At 46.7% G+C, this 21,878-nt stretch overlaps 1 protein-coding gene across 1 annotated transcript in view; it reads right to left on the bottom strand.

Moving 5' to 3' along the window:
• Window positions 1-808: 808 nt before the first annotated feature.
• LOC109886697 (uncharacterized) overlaps window positions 809-21,878 on the bottom strand; it is an 82,982-nt gene continuing 61,912 nt past the window's right edge. The window contains 6 exon segments of the mRNA XM_031815822.1: window positions 809-1,662; window positions 1,665-1,735; window positions 9,323-9,440; window positions 12,425-12,552; window positions 13,210-13,340; window positions 19,747-19,964. Of these exon segments, the coding sequence (XP_031671682.1) occupies window positions 1,547-1,662; window positions 1,665-1,735; window positions 9,323-9,440; window positions 12,425-12,552; window positions 13,210-13,340; window positions 19,747-19,964 (782 nt within the window). The 3' untranslated portion in view covers window positions 809-1,546.

Below are 21,878 nucleotides of genomic sequence, written 5' to 3'. Positions count from 1 at the left end.
ACAGTTGTCCTCTGTTCTCACAGGGGCCCCATCTATAATATATTACATCAGTTGTCCTCTGTTCTCACAGGGGCCCCATCTATAATATATTACATCAGTTGTCCTCTGTTCTCACAGGGGCCCCATCTATAATATATTACAGTTGTCCTCTGTTCTCACAGGGGCCCCATCTATAATATATTACATCAGTTGTCCTCTGTTCTCACAGGGGCCCCATCTATAATATATTACATCAGTTGTCCTCTGTTCTCACAGGGGCCCCATCTATAATATATTACATCAGTTGTCCTCTGTTCTAACAGGGGCCCCATCTATAATATATTACATCAGTTGTCCTCTGTTCTCACAGGGGCTCCATCTATAATATATTACAGTTGTCCTCTGTTCTCACAGGGGCCCCATCTATAATATATTACGCTAGTGTTCGGCCAACACATGCCCTCTTGGTAACGCAACACTTTGTGGTGTATGATACTCCGTGGCTGAGGGAGGAAAAAGGCATTTCCACCAATCCGCTGCAGTATAATAGGCGCTCTTCAGTGGTAAACACCTTGGAACATTGATGATGATGATGATGATAGCAGGACGTATGGGTTCGGGAAAGAGGTTAAAGTTCACTCAGATTACAATTACTGATGATAAAGTCATCTGTCAAGTATTTTCCTTTCTGTTTGATGATAATATATATTTATATAGTTAATTATAATTTTTCTGTTGTCTAATTTAGATCAAAGACCCAGAGGAGACCTGCTACATGTTACATAAGGAGGGCAGGAGAAGGCAGAGGGGTGGGGGGGGGGGGGGGGGGGGGTCAAGGGGTCAAAGGATTAGGGGGGGTGATGTCAAAGGTTTCTCTCATGTTCTCCCATTGGTCAGGAAGTCTTCCCATGATGCTCTGAGGTGTGGACGGGACTGTCAGTCTCCTCTCTGCTTGCCGGAGATAGACGGCTAACACTGGACTCACAACGGACCACATGGGCACGCTCCAAAATAAAATGAGTCCTGTAGAAGAGACCGGACCGACCGGACCGACCTTACCGACCGGACCGACCGTACCGACTGTCGACCGGACCGACCGTACCGACCAACGAGACCGGACCGACCGGACCGACCAACGAGACAGTCATAACTAAAACGTTGAGTACAAATCTGTGAAGGAACTGCTTCTTCATTCACAGTTCGGTGGTTTATTACTATAGTACTACTTACTATAATATATATATATAGGACTGACGGTAAATAGTTTGAGGAGGTGTTGAGGAGCATGTTGCTCTTCCTGTTGTTGTCCTCTCTACTGGTTGAGTTTGAGGAGGTGTTGAGGAGCATGTTGCTCTTCCTGTTGTTGTTGTTGTTGTCCTCTCTACTGGTTGAGTTTGAGGAGCATGTTGCTCTTCCTGTTGTTGTTGTCCTCTCTACTGGTTGAGTTTGAGGAGGTGCATGATGCTCTTCCTCTGCTGCCAAGGCAGCAGCTCCTCTTCCTGTGGCACTGTTGTTATTGTCCTCTCTGCTGGCTGGTTGGCTGGCTGCTATGCTGGCGGTCAGGGTGCTATTGCTCGGTAAGGTGCTCTCTGGTCTCTCCGTGACAGTGTTTGGAGGCTGGCTGGTTGGGCGAGGGGGCCTGGGACGGATGGGTACCAGAGGGCAGGGTATGGGCGATTGGTACCCCCCTGGCACCATCCCCTCTAAGCCACCCGGGATCATCCCTGGAGCCATGCCCATCATGCCCGGCGGGTACCTAGGGAGAAGGAGGTTAGAGGTCAGAGTCAAAGGTCATCTGTAGTTCAGGCAGGCAATAGCGAAGCAGCCCAGAGCTGAAGATTCCTGAGTGATGAGGACAGACATCAGAGTAGTAGAAGACCTGTCTTCACCCAGAGACACATCTCTCTCTCTCTCTCTCCCTCTCTCTCTCTCTCTCTCTCTCTCTCTCTCTCTCTCTCTCTCTCTCTCTCTCTCACATCACACTGAAACAAATATGTTCAGTGCTAACACACATCAGTTTGGAGATTAACAAGCAAGAAGCAGACTGTCCATGTGAACGACGGGAAGTCATGTAGGTGACGTCATGCTTCCTGAACCACACACCTCCTCCTACTAGTGTCAACATCTAGATCTGCTTAGTGGAAGAGGGGGTTGGTATGTCTAATGGTAGAGGGGGTTGGTCTGTCTAATGGTAGATGGGGTCGGTCTGTCTAATGGTAGAGGGGGTTGGTCTGTCTAATGGTAGATGGGGTCGGTCTGTCTAATGGTAGAGGGGGTCGGTCTGTCTAATGGTAGAGGGGGTCGGTCTGTCTAATGGTAGAGGGGGTTGGTCTGTCTAATGGTAGAGGGGGTTGGTCTGTCTAATGGTAGAGGGGGTCGGTCTGTCTAATGGAAGAGGGGGTTGGTCTGTCTAATGGTAGATGGGGTCGGTCTGTCTAATGGTAGAGGGGGTTGGTCTGTCTAATGGTAGATGGGGTCGGTCTGTCTAATGGTAGAGGGGGTTGGTCTGTCTAATGGTAGATGGGGTCGGTCTGTCTAATGGTAGAGGGGGTTGGTCTGTCTAATGGTAGATGGGGTCGGTCTGTCTAATGGTAGAGGGGGTCGGTCTGTCTAATGGTAGAGGGGGTCGGTCTGTCTAATGGAAGAGGGGGTTGGTCTGTCTAATGGAAGAGGGGGTTGGTCTGTCTAATGGTAGAGGGGGTCGGTCTGTCTAATGGAAGAGGGGGTTGGTCTGTCTAATGGTAGATGGGGTCGGTCTGTCTAATGGTAGAGGGGGTTGGTCTGTCTAATGGTAGATGGGGTCGGTCTGTCTAATGGTAGAGGGGGTTGGTCTGTCTAATGGTAGATGGGGTCGGTCTGTCTAATGGTAGAGGGGGTCGGTCTGTCTAATGGTAGAGGGGGTTGGTCTGTCTAATGGTAGAGGGGGTCGGTCTGTCTAATGGTAGAGGGGGTTGGTCTGTCTAATGGAAGAGGAGGTTGGTCTGTCTAATGGAAGAGGGGGTTGGTCTGTCTAATGGAAGAGGGGGTTGGTCTGTCTAATGGAAGAGTGGGTTGGTCTGTCTAATGGTAGAGGGGGTTGGTCTGTCTAATAGTAGAGGGGGTTGGTCTGTCTAATGGTAGAGGGGGTCAGTCTGTCTAATGGTAGAGGGGGTCAGTCTGTCTAATGGTAGAGGAATTCGGTCTGTCTAATGGTAGAGGGGGTCAGTCTGTCTAATGGTAGAGGGGGTCGGTCTGTCTAATGGTAGAGGGGGTCGGTCTGTCTAATGGTAGAGGAATTCGGTCTGTCTAATGGTAGAGGGGGTCGGTCTGTCTAATGGTAGAGGGGGTTGGTCTGTCTAATGGTAGAGGGGGTTGGTCTGTCTAATGGTAGAGGAGGTCGGTCTGTCTAATGGTAGAGGAGGTCGGTCTGTCTAATGGTAGAGGGGGTCGGTCTGTCTAATGGAAGAGCGTATTAAATCTATGCAACAAGTGTGGACCTGTTGTCGCCTTAAGCTCCACAGGGAACACAGAGGAGTAATGGTTGAATAGAGCCCTGTGGAAGGAAGTCAAATCTACACAGAGGAGTAATGGTTGAATAGAGCCCTGCGGAAGGAAGTCAAATCTACACAGAGGAGTAATGGTTGAATAGAGCCCTGCGGAAGGAAGTCAAATCTACACAGAAGTTGGTTTATTTTTACACTAAAGGGATGTTTTAAGAGAACAGACCAGAGGGCCGTAACAACATTACAGTCCACAGCAAAAAGGTGAGAAACAGGGAGGTTCTAATCATAGAAATACATTCTGTAGATTGAATGGGAAGAACAGTTCTATAGATCATATTTCTACGGTTGTAGTATATCCAGGCCTGGCAGAAAGAGGCACCGCATCATCACACAGTATTTACCTGAGTGCCAATAGGTACTACATTTTGTCTTGAGGAACACCGGTTGTTAGGGCGTGCAGAGTTTGGTTGGCTTGGCTGCGTGAGAGAAGCACACGGAGGTGGACAGACTGAGATCAGATCAACATCCAGGGGAGGTCACATGGTGAAGGAGTAAGATGTAACGCTCTATCAGGGCTCTCCAACCCTGTTACCATGTTACCCTGTTACTAGACCCTGTTACCCTTTTACTAGACCCTGTTACCCTGTTATAGACCCTGTTACTAGACCATGTTACCCTGTTATAGACCCTGTTACTAGACCCTGTTACCATTTTACACTGTTACTAGACCCTGTTCCCTGTTACTAGACCCAGTTACCCTGTTATAGACCCTGTTACTAGACCCTGTTACCATGTTACCCAGTTACTAGACCCTGTTACCATGTTACCCTGTTACTATACCATTTTACACTGTTACTAGACCCTGTTCCCTGTTACTAGCCCCTGTTACCCTGTTACTAGACCATTTTACACTGTTACTAGACCCTGTTACCCTGTTACTAGACCATGTTACTAGACCATTTTACACTGTTACTAGACCCTGTTCCCTGTTACTAGACCATTTTACACTGTTACTAGACCCTGTTCCCTGTTACTAGACCCTGTTACCCTGTTACTAGACCCTGTTAGCCTGTTACTAGACCCTGTTACCAGACCCTGTTACCCTGTTACTAGACCCTGTTACCCTGTTACTAGACCCTGTTACACTGTTACTAGACCCTGTTAAACTGTTACTAGACCCTGTTACTACACCCTGTTACTAGAGCCTGTTACTAGACCCTGTTACTAGATCCTGTTACTAGATCCTGTTACTAGACCCTGTTACCCTGTTACTAGACCCTGTTACCCTGTTACTAGACCCTGTTACCCTGTTACTAGACCCTGTTACCCTGTTACTAGACCCTGTTACTAGACCCTGTTACTAGACCCTGTTACTAGATCATGTTACTAGACCCTGTTACTAGACCCTGTTACCCTGTTACTAGACCCTGTTACCCTGTTACTAGACCCTGTTACTAGACCCTGTTACCCTGTTACCCTGTTACTAGACCCTGTTACTAGACCCTGTTACTAGACCCTGTTACTAGACCCTTCTACATGGTTACTAGACCCTGTTACCCTGTTACTAGACCCTGTTACCCTGTTACTAGACCCTGTTACCCTGTTACTAGACCCTTCTACACTGTTACTAGACCCTTCTACATGGTTACTAGACCCTGTTACCCTGTTACTAGACCCTGTTACCCTGTTACTAGACCCTGTTACCCTGTTACTAGACCCTGTTACCCTGTTACCCTGTTACTAGACCCTGTTACCCTGTTACTAGACCCTGTTACCCTGTTACTAGACCCTGTTACCCTATTACCCTGTTACTAGACCCTGTTACCCTGTTACCAGACCCTGTTACCCTGTTACCAGACCCTGTTACCCTGTTACTACAGCCTGTTACTAGACCTTGTTACCCTGTTACTGTTACCCTGTTACACTCTTACTACACCCTGTTACACTCTTACTAGACCCTGTTACTAGACCCTGTTACTAGACCATGTTACCCTGTTACTAGACCCTGTTACCCTGTTACTAGACCCTGTTACCCTGTTACTAGACCCTATTACTAGACCCTGTTACCCTGTTACTAGACCCTGTTACCAGACCCTGTTACCCTGTTACCCTGTTACTAGACCCTGTTACTAGACCCTGTTACGAGACCCTGTTACTAGACCTTGTTACCCTGTTACTGTTACCCTGTTACTAGACCCTGTTACACTCTTACTACACCCTGTTACACTCTTACTAGACCCTGTTACTAGACCCTGTTACACTCTTACTACACCCTGTTACACTCTTACTAGACCCTGTTACTAGACCCTGTTACCCTGTTACTAGACCCTGTTACCCTGTTACTAGACCCTGTTACCCTGTTACTAGACCCTGTTACCCTGTTACTAGACCCTGTTACACTCTTACTACACCCTGTTACACTCTTACTAGACCCTGTTACTAGACCCTGTTACACTCTTACTACACCCTGTTACACTCTTACTAGACCCTGTTACTAGACCATGTTACCCTGTTACTAGACCCTGTTACTAGACCCTGTTACCCTGTTACTAGATCCTTTTACACTGTTACTAGACCCTGTTACCCTGTTACTAGACCTTGTTACTAGACCCTGTTACTAGACCCTGTTACTAGACCCTGTTACACTGTTACTAGACCCTGTTAAACTGTTACTAGACCCTGTTACTAGACCCTGTTACTAGAGCCTGTTACTAGACCCTGTTACTAGATCCTGTTAGTAGACCCTGTTACTAGACCCTGTTACCCTGTTACTAGACCCTGATACCCTGTTACTAGACCCTGTTACTAGATCATGTTACTAGACCCTGTTACTAGACCCTGTTACCCTGTTACTAGACCCTGTTACCCTGTTACTAGACCCTGTTACCCTGTTACTAGACCCTGTTACTAGACCCTGTTACCCTGTTACTAGACCCTGTTACCCTGTTACTAGACCCTTTTACTAGACCCTGTTACCCTGTTACTGCTACCCTGTTACTGCTACCCTGTTACTAGACCCTGTTACCCTGTTACCCTGTTACTAGACCCTGTTACCCTGTTACTAGACCATGTTACCCTGTTACTAGACCCTGTTACCCTGTTACCCTGTTACTAGACCCTGTTACTAGACCCTTTTACACTGTTACTAGACCCTGTTACCCTTTTACTAGACCTTGTTACTAGACCCTGTTACTAGACCATGTTCCCCTGTTACTAGACCCTGTTACACTGTTACTAGACCCTGTTACCCTGTTACTAGACCCTGTTACCCTGTTACTAGACCCTGTTACTAGATCATGTTACTAGACCCTGTTACTAGACCCTGTTACCCTGTTACTAGACCCTGTTACCCTGTTACTAGACCCTGTTACCCTGTTACTAGACCCTGTTACTAGACCCTGTTACCCTGTTACTAGACCCTGTTACCCTGTTACTAGACCCTTTTACTAGACCCTGTTACCCTGTTACCCTGTTACTAGACCCTGTTACCCTGTTACTAGACCATGTTACCCTGTTACTAGACCCTGTTACCCTGTTACCCTGTTACTAGACCCTGTTACTAGACCCTTTTACACTGTTACTAGACCCTGTTACCCTTTTACTAGACCTTGTTACTAGACCCTGTTACTAGACCCTGTTCCCCTGTTACTAGACCCAGTTACACTGTTACTAGACCCTGTTACCCTGTTACTAGACCCTGTTACCCTGTTACCCTGTTACAAGACCCTGTTACCCTGTTACTAGACCCTGTTACTAGAGCCGGTTACTAGACCCTGTTACTAGATCCTGTTAGTAGACCCTGTTACTAGACCCTGTTACCCTGTTACTAGACCCTGTTACCCTGTTACTAGACCCTGTTACACTGTTACTAGACCCTGTTACCCTGTTACTAGACCCTGTTACCCTGTTACTAGACCCTGTTACTAGACCCTGTTACCCTGTTACTAGACCCTGTTACTAGACCTTGTTGCTCTGTTACTAGACCCTGTTATCCTGTTACTAGACCCTGTTACTAGACCCTGTTACCCTGTTACTAGACCCTGTTACCCTGTTACTAGACCCTGTTACTAGACCCTGTTACCCTGTTACTAGACCCTGTTACCCTGTTACTAGACCCTTTTACCCTGTTACCCTGTTAGTAGACCCTGTTATCCTGTTACTAGACCCTGTTACCCTGTTACCCTGTTACTAGACCCTGTTACCCTGTTACTAGACCCTGTTACCCTGTTACTAGACCCTGTTACCCTGTTACTAGACCCTGTTACCCTGTTACTAGACCCTGTTACCCTGTTACTAGACCCTGTTACCCTGTTACCAGACCCTGTTACTAAACCCTGTTACCCTGTTACTAGACCCTGTTACTAGATCCTGTTACTAGACCCTGTTACTAGACCCTGTTACCCTGTTACTAGACATTGTTACCCTGTTACTAGACACTGTTACTAGACCCTGTTACCCTGTTACCAGACCCTGTTACTAGACCCTGTTACCCTGTTACTACAGCCTGTTACTATACCCTGTTACCCTGTTACTAGACCCTGTTACTAGACCCGTTACTAGACCCTGTTACCCTGTTAGTAGACCCTGTTACCCTGTTACTAGACCCTGTTACCCTGTTACTAGACCCTGTTACCCTGTTACTAGACCGTTACCCTGTTACTAGACCCTGTTACTAGATCCTGTTAGTAGACCCGGTTACTAGACCCTGTTACCCTGTTACTAGACCCTGTTATCCTGTTACTAGACCCTGTTACCCTGTTACTAGACCCTGTTACCCTGTTACTAGACCCTGTTACTAGACTCTGTTACTAGACCCTGTTACCCTGTTACTAGACCCTGTTACTAGACCCTCTTACCCTGTTACTAGACCCTGTTACTAAACCCTGTAAACCCTGTTACCCTGTTACCCTGTTACCCTGTTACTAGAGCTGTCCTGTTACTAGACTCTGTTACTAGACTCTGTTACTAGACTCTGTTACTAGACTCTGTTACTAGACCCTGTTACTAGACCCTGTTACCCTGTTACTAGACCCTGTTACTACAGCTGTCCTGTTACTAGAGCTGTTCTGTTAAAATGGTATCTCTCCGGGAACAGGGAACAGGGTTGGAGTTAACACCTACAGGAGGGTATCTCTCCAGGAACAGGTTTGGAGTTAAAACCTACAGGAAGGAGGGTATCTCTCCAGGAACAGGGTTTGGAGTTAAAACCTACAGGAGGGTATCTCTCCAGGAACAGGGAACAGGTTTGGAGTTAAAACCTACAGGAAGGAGGGTATCTCTCCAGGAACAGGGAACAGGTTTGGAGTTCAAACCTACAGGAAGGAGGGTATCTCTCCAGGAACAGGGAACAGGGTTGGAGTTAAAACCTACAGGAAGGAGGGTATCTCTCCAGGAACAGGGAACAGGGTTGGAGTTAAAACCTACAGGAGGGTATCTCTCCAGGAACAGGGAACAGGTTTGGAGTTAAAACCTACAGGAAGGAGGGTATCTCTCCAGGAACAGGGTTGGAGTTAAAACCTACAGGAGGGTATCTCTCCAGGAACAGGGTTTGGAGTTAAAACCTACAGGAAGGAGGGTATCTCTCCAGGAACAGGGTTCTACTACATTCTAAGAAAAACATAACATTGACATCTCTATTCATGTTTCATTATCTCAAACCGTCTTTATGTGCCTGTAAATGTCCATGTATTTCAGAAATGTATCTGACTGCCGTAAGGAACTAGTCAAGATATCCAGGACTATGGAAATAACTTTAGAAACCTATATGTCAAGTGGTGAAATGAGCAATAAAATAAGATGATGTGTGTGTGTGTGTGTCACACAGTAGATGTCACACTTGTCGCTGTGCTTCCTCAGCCTACCTGTAGGCGGTGCCATTGAGCTCTGGGTGGACACCTTGCTGGTCCATTACTGCCCACGGTCCTGTGGTCACAAAGAACTCCTTATTCACACAGTTTCTTAGGCTGTCAGGGATGCGGCCTGCGATGGAGAGAGAGAGAAAGTGGGGAGATGGAGGGAGGAGAGGGAGATAGATTAAGAAACGTGGAGAGAGAGGTATTGACACAGAGAGAGAGAGAGGTAAAGAGAGAGACAGAGAGGTAAAGAGAGAGACAGAGAGAGGTAAAGACAGACAGAGAGGTAAAGAGAGAGACAGAGAGCGGTAAAGACACAGAGCGAGGTAAAGACAGAGAGAGAGAGAGAGAGGTAAAGACACAGAGCGAGGTAAAGACAGAGAGAGAGAGAGGTAAAGACACAGAGCGAGGTAAAGACAGAGAGAGAGAGAGAGAGGTAAAGACACACACAGAGAGAGAGAGAGAGAGAGAGAGAGGTAGAGACAGAGAGAGAGGTAAAGACAGAGAGAGAGGTAAAGACAGAGAGAGGTAAAGAGAGAGACAGAGAGAGAGGTAAAGACACAGAGAGAGGTAAAGACAGAGAGGTAAAGACACAAAGTGAGGTAAAATCAGAGAGAGAGGTAAATAGAGAGACAGAGAGAGAGGTAAAGACACAGAGCGAGGTAAAGACAGAGAGAGGTAAAGACAAAGAGAGTGAGTTAAAGACAGAGAGAGAGGTAAAGACAGAGAGAGTTAAAAATAGAGAGAGAGCGAGAGAGAGGTAAAGAGAGAGCGAGGGGTAAAGACAGAGCAAGAGGTAAAGAGAGAGAGGTAAAGAGAGAGGAGAGGTAAAGACAGAGATAGAGGTAAAGACAGAGAGAGAGAGGTAAAGACAGAGAGAGGTAAAGAGAGAGGAGAGGTAAAGACAGAGATAGAGGTAAAGACAGAGAGAGAGAGGTAAAGACAGAGAGAGGTAAAGACAGAGAGAGGTAAAGAGAGAGGAGAGGTAAAGACAGAGATAGAGGTAAAGACAGAGAGAGGTAAAGAGAGAGGAGAGGTAAAGACAGAGATAGAGGTAAAGACAGAGAGAGAGGTAAAGACAGAGAGAGGTAAAGAGAGAGGAGAGGTAAAGACAGAGAGAGAGGTAAAGACAGAGAGAGGTAAAGACAGAGAGAGGTAAAGACAGAGAGAGAGGTAAAGACAGAGAGAGAGGTAAAGACAGAGAGAGAGAGGTAAAGACAGAGAGAGGGAGGTAAAGACATAGAGAGGTAAATACAGAGATAGAGGTAAAGACAGAGAGAGGTAAAGACAGAGAGAGGTAAAGACAGAGAGAGAGAGGTAAAGACAGAGATAGAGGTAAAGACAGAGAGAGAGATGGGTAGATGTTAGCTATGGGATGGGTAGATGTTAGCTATGGGATGGGTAGATGTTAGCTAATGGATGGAGAGATGTTAGCTATGGGATGGAGAGATGTTAGCTATGGAATGGGTAGATGTTAGCTATGGGATGGGTAGATGTTAGCTATGGGATGGAGAGATGTTAGCTATGGAATGGGTAGATGTTAGCTAATGGATGGGTAGATGTTAGCTAATGGATGGTAGATGTTAGCTATGGGATGGGTAGATATTAGCTATGGGATGGAGAGATGTTAGCTAATGGATGGGTAGATGTTAGCTAATGAATGGAGAGATGTTAGCTATGGGATGGAGAGATGTTAGCTAATGGATGGGTAGATGTTAGCTATGGGATGGAGAGATGTTAGCTATGGAATGGAGAGATGTTAGCTAATGGATGGAGAGATGTTAGCTATGGGATGGAGAGATGTTAGCTAATGGATGGAGAGATGTTAGCTAATGGATGGAGAGATGTTAGCTATGGGATGGAGAGATGTTAGCTTAAGAAGGATAGAAATTCCACGAATTAACTTTTAACAAGGCACACATGTCAATTGAAATGCATTCCAGGTGACTAGCTCATGAAGCTGGTTGAGAGAATGCCAAGAGTGTGCAAAGCTGTCATCAAGGCAATCTCAATTATAAAATATATTTTTGATTTGTTTAACACTTTTTTTTGGTTACTACATGATTCCATATGTGTTATTTCATAGTTTTATTGTCTTCACTATTATTCTACAATGTAGAAAATAGTAAAAAATGTAATAAAAACCCTTGAATGAGAAGGTGTTGTAAAACCTTTGACCGGTAGTGTGGCCTGGCAACACAATCACTAATTAAAGTTGTTATTTCACAATGTGGATGTTATCTGGGAAGCAAGGGCTGGATCCCAAATGGCACCCTGTTCCCTATATAGTACACTACTTTATACTACAGCCCTATTCCCTATATAGGGCACTACTTTATACTGCAGCCCTATTCTCTATATAGTCCACTACTTTATACTACAGCCCTATTCCCTATATAGTACACTACTTTATACTACAGCCCTATTCCCTATATAGTGCACAAATTTATACTATGGCCCTATTCCCTATATAGTGCAGTACTTTATACTACAGCCCTATTCCCTATATAGTGCACTACTATTGACATGAAGTCTGGTTTGAAGTTGTGTACTACATACAACCCTGCTGGGGAACAGGGTCCCTGACTAGTGAGGTGCTGTGGAACTGGGTTCCTGACTAGTGAGGTGCTGGGGAACAGGGTTCCTGACTAGTGAGGTGCTGGGGAACAGGGTTCCTGACTAGTGAGGTGCTGTGGAACAGGGTTCCTGACTAGTGAGGTGCTGTGGAACAGGGTTCCTGACTAGTGAGGTGCTGGGGAACAGGGTTCCTGACTAGTGAGGTGCTGGGGAACAGGGTTCCTGACTAGTGAGGTGCTGGGGAACAGGATCCCTGACTAGTGAGGTGCTGCGGAACAGGGTTCCTGACTAGTGAGGTGCTGGGGAACAGGGTCCCTGACTAGTGAGGTGCTGGGGACCAGGGTTCCTGACTAGTGAGGTGCTGGGGAACAGGGTTCCTGACTAATGAGGTGCTGGGGAACAGGGTTCCTGACTAATGAGGTGCTGGGGAACAGGGTTCCTGACTAGTGAGGTGCTGGGGAACAAGGTTCCTGACTAGGGAGGTGCTGGGGACCAGGGTTCCTGACTAGTGAGGTGCTGGGGATACAGGCGTACCGCTGATGGCTCTTCGTATCTCGGTGGCAGCTGCCTCTCTCATCTCCAGAGAAGCCTGTTCACTGTACCAGGCTGTGTGTGGTGTACAGATCAGGTTGGGAGCATCCTTCAGAGGGCCTGTAGCAAAACTAGAGAGAGGGGAGGGTTGGGGGGTGTGGGGGGGGGGGTGGTTGTAGAGAGAACAAGTATCAGACCCAAATCAGGCAGTGGCCTCTTCATCTAATCTCCTTTCCTCATCTCCTCCTTTCATCTCCTCCCTTCATTTCCTCCTCTCTTCATCTCCTCCTCTCTTAATTTCCTCTCTTCATCTCCTCATCTCCTCTCCATCCCTGAGATGCTGAGACTTCCTCTCCTTCTTCTTCCCTCAGTCCTCCCAACTCACCCTCCGTGCCCTGGTCCTAGGGTTGTGTGTGAAGGTGTCACTGATATGAGCCACTGTAGTGTGGGATTACAGGTCCTCTGTTGACGTCTTGTTGATGTGTGTTCACAGTAGAACCATATCTCCCTGACAACATATCGCCTGACAACATATCTCCCTGACAACATATCGCCTGACACCATATCTCCCTGACACCATATCTCCCTGACACCATATCTCCCTGACACCATATCTCCCTGACACCATAACTCCCTGACAACATAACTCCCTGACAACATAACTCCCTGTCAACATATCTCCCTGGCAACATATCTCCCTGTCAACATATCTCCATGACAACATAACTCCCTGACAACATAACTCCCTGACACCTGAAGGGTTCTATCTCGTGCACTGTGTGTCTCACCTGAAGGGTTCTATCTCGTGCACGTCCAGGGCAGCGCCACGTATCCTCCCCTCCTTCAGGGCCTGAGCCAGGGCCTTCTCATCCACCAGCCCTCCCCTCGCTGCATTCACCAGGAACGCTCCCTGACGCATCTAGAAGGGTCGGGGGGGAGAGAGAAATATAAGAGAGAGAGAAGAGGGGGGGGATTGATTTTGTCTAAAGAGGGGCGCCACCAACATGTAGTTTTTACAAAGAATTTGTTTGCGTCCTTGTTTTAAGTATCTTAATACAGATGACCTACTGATAGAGCTGGAGAAGAGAGACTAGAATAGAGATGACCTACTGATAGAGCTGGAGAAGAGAGACTAGAATAGAGATGACCTACTGATAGAGCTGGAGAAGAGAGAATAGAGATGACCTACTGATAGAGCTGGAGAAGAGAGACTAGAATAGAGATGACCTACTGATAGAGCTGGAGAAGAGAGACTAGAATAGAGATGACCTACTGATAGAGCTGGAGAAGAGAGACTAGAATAGAGATGACCTACTGATAGAGCTGGAGAAGAGAGACTAGAATAGAGATGACCTACTGATAGAGCTGGAGAAGAGAGACTAGAATAGAGATGACCTACTGATAGAGCTGGAGAAGAGAGACTAGAATAGAGATGACCTACTGATAGAGCTGGAGAAGAGAGACTATAATAGAGATGACCTACTGATAGAGCTGGAGAAGAGAGACTAGAATAGAGATGACCTACTGATAGAGCTGGAGAAGAGAGACTAGAATAGAGATGACCTACTGATAGAGCTGGAGAAGAGAGACTAGAATAGAGATGACCTACTGATAGAGCTGGAGAAGAGAGACTAGAATAGAGATGACCTACTGATAGAGCTGGAGAAGAGAGACTAGATTAGAGATGACCTACTGATAGAGCTGGAGAAGAGAGACTAGAATAGAGATGACCTACTGATAGAGCTGGAGAAGAGAGACTAGAATAGAGATGACCTACTGATAGAGCTGGAGAAGAGAGACTAGAATAGAGATGACCTACTGATAGAGCTGGAGAAGAGAGACTAGAATAGAGATGACCTACTGATAGAGCTGGAGAAGAGAGACTAGAATAGAGATGACCTACTGATAGAGCTGGAGAAGAGAGACTAGAATAGAGATGACCTACTGATAAAGCTGGAGAAGAGAGACTATAATAGAGATGACCTACTGATAAAGCTGGAGAAGAGAGACTAGAATAGAGATGACCTACTGATAGAGCTGGAGAAGAGACACTAGAATAGAGATGACCCACTGATAGAGCTGTAGAAGAGCCTAGAATGTCTTTGACGCTCCACTGAATGGTCTACTGAAGACATGACAAGCCGAGCACCTGGGCAACACATGCACACGCATATGCAAATATGTCTGTCTCATCCCCATGGAGACACATCTACACCTGAGGAAAATCAGCTCTGAAGGATGACTGTCAAAGGTTCTTTAAGAGTTGTGTGCTTGAGTACGTCCCAAATTGAACCCTATTCCCTTGATAGTGCACTACTTGGCTCAGCTCACATAGTTGGCTGTAGATGGAGACATCCCAAATGAACCCTAGTCCCAAATGGGACCCTATTCCCTTGATAGGGCACTACGTTGAGGACAAGATGACAGTTGATAACTATACTGTACACAACAAAAATAAATAAATAAAAAACTGCTAGCGAGAAAAACAACAGCCCCAAAAATCCAATTAATATTCTTGGAAGAAACTGTAATCCCTTAAATCTAGACACAATACGAAATCCACGACATGAAAAGCCCTCGCACTGTCAGTCATCCTTTTATTACACACACACACGCGCACACACACACACACACACACACACACACACACACACACACACACACACACACACACACACACGATAAGAAAATGCAGGCTTGAGAGAACAATGAAGAAGAGACACCAGGAGAGGAGTTAAGAACTGGGTTAAGAGATAGAGCCATCTCTATTCTGTTGTTCTCCTTCAGACAGCTCTTCAATGCTCTCTCTCTCTCTCTCTCTGTCTCTCAGATGTGAAGTCAACCAGAAAGAATAGGAGGAAGCTGAGATAAGAGGTGTAATTCTCCTCTCCTCCACCAGGTGGCAGACCAGACAGACCAGATGGGGTATTGTAGTTTTGACAGCAGCTCTGAGCAGTGAAGTCAACCAGAAAGAATAGGAGGAAACTGAGATAAGAGGTGTAATTCTCCTCTCCTCCACCAGGTGACAGACCAGATGGGGTATTGTAGTTTTGACAGCAGCTCTGAGCAGTGAAGTCAACCTGAGAGAGTCAGAGTAAACTGAGATAAGAGGTGTAATTCTCCTCTCGTCCACCAGGTGGCAGACCAGACAGACCAGATGGGGTATTGTAGTTTTGACAGCAGCTCTAAGCAGTGAAGTCAACCTGAGAGAGTCAGAGTAAACTGAGATAAGAGGTGTAATTCTCCTCTCCTCCACCAGGTGGCAGACTAGATGGGGTATTGTTGTATTGATAGCAGCTCTAAGCAGTGAAGTCACCTGAGAGAGTCAGAGTAAACTGAGATAAGAGGTGTAATTCTCCTCTCTTCCACCAGGTGGCAGACTAGACAGGGTCTGGTGTTATTGTATTAACACAGCAATAACATTTCCTCTCTCTGTGCTTCTCAGCCAGTGGTGCAAAGTACTTAAGTAAAAATACTTTAAAGTACTACTACTAAAGTACTACTACTAAGTACTACTACTAAGTACTACTACTAAGTACTACTACTAAAGTACTACTACTAAGTACTACTACTAAAGTACTACTACTAAGTACTACTACTAAGTACTACTACTAAGTACTACTACTAAGTACTACTACTAAGTACTACTACTAAGTACTACTACTAAAGTACTACTACTAAGTACTACTACTAAGTACTACTACTAAAGTACTACTACTAAGTACTACTACTAAGTACTACTACTAAAGTACTACTACTAAGTACTACTACTAAAGTACTACTACTAAAGTACTACTACTAAGTACTACTACTAAGTACTACTACTAAGTACTACTACTAAAGTACTACTACTAAGTACTACTACTAAGTACTACTACTAAAGTACTACTACTAAGTACTACTACTAAGTACTACTACTAAAGTACTACTACTAAAGTACTACTACTAAGTACTACTACTAAAGTACTACTACTAAAGTACTACTACTAAGTACTACTACTAAGTACTACTACTAAAGTACTACTACTAAGTACTACTACTAAAGTACTACTACTAAGTACTACTACTAAGTACTACTACTAAGTACTACTACTAAAGTACTACTACTAAGTACTACTACTAAGTACTACTACTAAGTACTACTACTAAAGTACTTAAGTCGTTTTCTGGGGATCTGTACTTTACAATTTATATTTTTGACAACGTTTACATCACGACATATGAGGATAATACAGTGCCACTGTCGCAGCCCGCTAACAAGGACTGCCCCCCCCCCTCTCCTTCTCCTAACCCTAACAAGGACTGCCCCCCCTCCTCTCCTTCTCCTAACCCTAACAAGGACTGCCCCCCCCTCCTCTCCTTCTCCTAACCCTAACAAGGACTGCCCCCCCCTCCTCTCCTTCTCCTAACCCTAACAAGGACTGCCCCCCCCCTCCTCTCCTTCTCTGTGGCCCGACGTGATTAAAACATTTAAATGTGTTAAACCTCGCAAGGCTGCCGGCCCAGACGGCATCCCCAGCCGCGCCCTCAGAGCATGCGCAGACCAGCTGGCTGGTGTGTTTACAGACATATTCAATCAATCCTTATCCCAGTCTGCTGTTCCCACATGCTTCAAGATGGCCACCATTGTTCTTGTACCAAAGAAGGCAAAGATAGTCATTTAGTTCAGTTATCGCCCCGTAGCACTCACTTCTGTCATCATGAAGTGCTTTGAGAGTCAAGGACCATATCACCTCCACCCTACCTGACACCCTAGACCCACTCCAATTTGCTTACCGCCCAAGTAGGTCCTCAGACGATGCAATCTCAACCACACTGCACACTGCCCTAACCCATCTGGACAAGAGGAATACCTATGTGAGAATGCTGTTCATCGACTACAGCTCAGCATTTAACACCATAGTTCCCTCCAAGCTCATCATCAAGCTCGAGACCCTGGGTCTCGACCCCGCCCTGTGCAACTGGGTACTGGACTTCCTGACGGGCCACCCCCAGGTGGTGAAGGTAGGAAACAACATCTCCACTTTGCTGACCCTCAACACTGGGGCCCTACAAGGGTGCGTTCTGAGCCCTCTCCTGTACTCCCTGTTCACTCATGACTACGTGGCCATGCACGCCTCCAACTCAATCATCAAGTTTGCAGACAACACTACTGTAGTAGGCTTGATTACCAACAACGACGAGACGGCCTACAGGGAGGAGGTGAGGGCCCTCGGAGTGTGGTGTCAGGAAAATAACCTCACACTCAATGTCAACAAAACAAAGGAGATGATTGTGGACTTCAGGAAACAGCAGAGGGAACACCCCCCTATCCACATCGATGGAACAGTAGTGGAGAGGGTAGCAAGTTTTAAGTTTCTGGGCATACACATCACAGACAAACTGAATTGGTCCACTCACACAGACAGCATCGTGAGGAAGGCGCAGCAGCGCCTCTTCAACCTCAGGAGGCTGAAGAAATATGGCTTGTCACCTAAGACCCTCACAAACTTTTACAGATACACAATCGAGAGCATCCTGGCGGGCTGTATCACCGCCTGGTACGGCAACTGCACCGCCCTCAACCGTAAGGCTCTCCAGAGGGTAGTGAGGTCTGCACAACGCATCACCGGGGGCAAACTACCTGCCCTCCAGGACACCTACACCACCCGATGCTACAGGAAGGCCATAAAGATCATCAAGGACATCAACCACCCGAGCCACTGCCTGTTCACCCCGCTACCATCCAGAAGGCGAGGTCAGTACAGATGCATCAAAGCTGGGACCGAGAGACTGTTAAACAGCTTCTATCTCAAGGCCATCAGACTGTTAAACAGCTTCTATCTCAAGGCCATCAGACTGTTAAACAGCTTCTATCTCAAGGCCATCAGACTGAAAAACAGCTTCTATCTTAAGGCCATCAGACTGTTAAACAGCTTCTATCTCAAGGCCATCAGACTGAAAAACAGCTTCTATCTCAAGGCCATCAGACTGTTAAACAGCTTCTATCTCAAGGCCATCAGACTGTTAAACAGCTTCTATCTCATAGCCATCAGACTGATAAACAACCATCACTAACTCAGAGAGGCTGCTGCCTACATACAGACTCGTTTCTCTGGACACTACACTGAGACCCAATCACTGGACACTTTAATAAATGGATCACTAGTCACTTTATAAAATATATAATGCCACTTTAATAATGTTTACATATCTTACATTACTCATATCATATGACTACCGTTCAACAGTTTGAGGTCACCTTGTTTTTGAAAGAAAAGCTCATTGTTTATCCATTAAAATAACATCAAATTGATCAGAAATACAGTGTAGACATTGTTAATGTTGTAAATGACTATTGTAGCTGGAAACGGCTGATTTTTAATGGAATATCTACATAGACGTACAGAGGCCCGTTATCAGCAACCATCACTCCTGTGTTCCCAATGACACGTTGTGTTAGCTAAGCAAAGTTTATCATTTTAAAAGGCTAATTGATCATTAGAAAACCCTTTTGCGATTATATTAGCACAGCTGAAAACTGTTGTTCTGATTAAAGAAGCAATAAAACTGGCCTTCTTTAGACTAGTTGAGTATCTGGAGCATCAGCATTTGTGGGTTAAATTACAGGCTCAAAATGTCCCAAAACAAAGACCTTTGTTCTGAAACCCTATTCCATGCGAGAAATTGCCAAGAAACTGAAGATCTGGTACAACGCTGTGTACTACTCCCTTCACAGAACAGAGCAAACTGGCTCTAACCAGAATAGAAAGAGGGGTGGGAGGCCCCGGTGCACAACTGAGCAAGAGGACAAGTACATTAGAGTGTCTAGTTTGAGAAACCGATGCCTCACAAGTCCTCAACAGGCAGCTTAATGAAATAGTACCCACAAAACACCAGTCTCAACGTCAACAGTGAAGAGGTGACTCTGGGATGCTGGCCTTCTCGGCAGAGTTGGTAGTTTATAATGATAATATATAATATATATAAGGATGATGACGTGTTCAGGACAGTCTGAGGAATAACTATATGAATTAATAACTCATATTAATAACTATATGAATGAATAACTCATTAATAACTCATTAATAACTATATGAATGAATAACTCATATTAATAACTATATGAATGAATAACTCATATCAATAACTGAATGAATTAATAACCCATAGTAAACTATACAAATTAATAACTCATATTAATAACTATATGAATGAATAACTCATTAATAACTATATGAATGAATAACTCATTAATAACTATATGAATTCATAACCCATATTAATAACTGACTGGGAGTCAGTGAGTTATACCATAAAGGTCAAAGGTCAGCTGTCCTCTCTACCTGTTTGATGGTGAAGTCGTTGATGAGATGGTGGTTGTGTTCGTTGAGGTTGCAGTGCAGAGAGACGCAGTCTGACTGGTAGAGCAGGTCTTGTAGGGTGTAGACGCGCTGGACGCCCAGGGAACGCTCCAAGCCGTCCTGCAGGTAGGGGTCGTAGAAGATCACGTTGAAGCCAAACACCTTGGCTCGCACAGCCACCGCCTGACCCGAACGACCTACACGCACAGAGACAGAGGAGAGAGAATGGTTTAGTCACAACATCAACACACACACACACACACACACACACACACACACACACACACACACACACACACACACACACACACACACACACACACACACACACACACACACACACACACACACACACACACACACACACACACACATCACCTTACAAATAGCCAAGCCATAGAGTGTGTGTCCTGTCTCATCTCAGTGTGGGATGGGCAGCCAGATGGAGGAGCTCTCTGTTCCCTCTCTCTCGGTTCTCTCCTCTCTGTTCTCTCTGAGAGGAACAGACACAGCTGCAGCTCTCACTGACTCCGGAGCAGACAGAGAGAATGAAAGACCTGGCAACACGGCCTGTGTGTGTGTCCCTGTCCCTGGCCATAGGGCCTGTGTGTGTGTCCCTGTCCCTGGCCATAGGGCCTATGTCTGTCCCTGTCCCTGGCCATAGGGTCTGTGTGTGTCCCTGTCCCTGTCCATAGGGTCTGTGTGTGTCCCTGTCCATAGGGCCTGTGTCTGTCCCTGTCCATAGGGTCTGTGTGTGTCCCTGTCCCTGTCCATAGGGTCTGTGTGTGTTCCTGTCCCTGTCCATACGGTCTGTGTGTGTTCCTGTCCCTGTCCATACGGTCTGTGTTTGTCCCTGTCCCTGTCCATAGGGTCTGTGTGTGTGTCCCTGTCCATAGGGTCTGTGTGTCCCTGTCCATAGGGTCTGTGTGTGTCCCTGTCCCTGTCCATAGGGTCTGTGTGTCCCTGTCCCTAGGGTCTGTGTGTGTCCCTGTCCCTGTCCATAGGGTCTGTGTGTGACCCTGTCCCTAGGGTCTGTGTGTGTCCCTGTCCATAGGGTCTGTGTGTGTCCCTGTCCATAGGGTCTGTGTGTGTCCCTGTCCATAGGGTCTGTGTGTGTCCCTGTCCCTGTCCATAGGGTCTGTGTGTGTCCCTGTCCCTGTCCATAGGGTCTGTGTGTGTCCCTGTCCCTAGGGTCTGTGTGTGTCCCTGTCCCTAGGGTCTGTGTGTGTCCCTGTCCCTGTCCCTAGGGTCTGTGTGTGTCCCTGTCCCTGTCCATAGGGTCTGTGTGTGTCCCTGTCCCTAGGGTCTGTGTGTGTCCCTGTCCCTAGGGTCTGTGTGTGTCCCTGTCCCTGTCCATAGGGTCTGTGTGTGTCCCTGTCCATAGGGTCTGTGTGTGTCCCTGTCCATAGGGTCTGTGTGTGTCCCTGTCCATAGGGTCTGTGTGTGTCCCTGTCCATAGGGTCTGTGTGTGTCCCTGTCCCTAGGGTCTGTGTGTGTCCCTGTCCCTAGGGTCTGTGTGTGTCCCTGTCCCTAGGGTCTGTGTGTGACCCTGTCCCTAGGGTCTGTGTGTGTCCCTGTCCATAGGGTCTGTGTGTGTCCCTGTCCATAGGGTCTGTGTGTGTCCCTGTCCATAGGGTCTGTGTGTGTCCCTGTCCCTGTCCATAGGGTCTGTGTGTGTCCCTGTCCCTGTCCATAGGGTCTGTGTGTGTCCCTGTCCCTAGGGTCTGTGTGTGTCCCTGTCCCTAGGGTCTGTGTGTGTCCCTGTCCCTGTCCCTAGGGTCTGTGTGTGTCCCTGTCCCTGTCCATAGGGTCTGTGTGTGTCCCTGTCCCTAGGGTCTGTGTGTGTCCCTGTCCCTAGGGTCTGTGTGTCCTGTCCCTGTCCATAGGGTATGTGTGTGTCCCTGTCCATAGGGTCTGTGTGTGTCCCTGTCCATAGGGTCTGTGTGTGTCCCTGTCCATAGGGTCTGTGTGTGTCCCTGTCCATAGGGTCTGTGTGTGTCCCTGTCCCTAGGGTCTGTGTGTGTCCCTGTCCCTGTCCCTAGGGTCTGTGTGTGTCCCTGTCCCTGTCCATAGGGTCTGTGTGTGTCCCTGTCCCTAGGGTCTGTGTGTGTCCC

This window comes from Oncorhynchus kisutch, unplaced genomic scaffold (genome assembly GCF_002021735.2).
Source record: "Oncorhynchus kisutch isolate 150728-3 unplaced genomic scaffold, Okis_V2 scaffold635, whole genome shotgun sequence".
Classification (NCBI taxonomy): Eukaryota; Metazoa; Chordata; class Actinopteri; order Salmoniformes; family Salmonidae; genus Oncorhynchus; species Oncorhynchus kisutch.
This window is presented reverse-complemented; position numbering and strand designations above follow the sequence as displayed.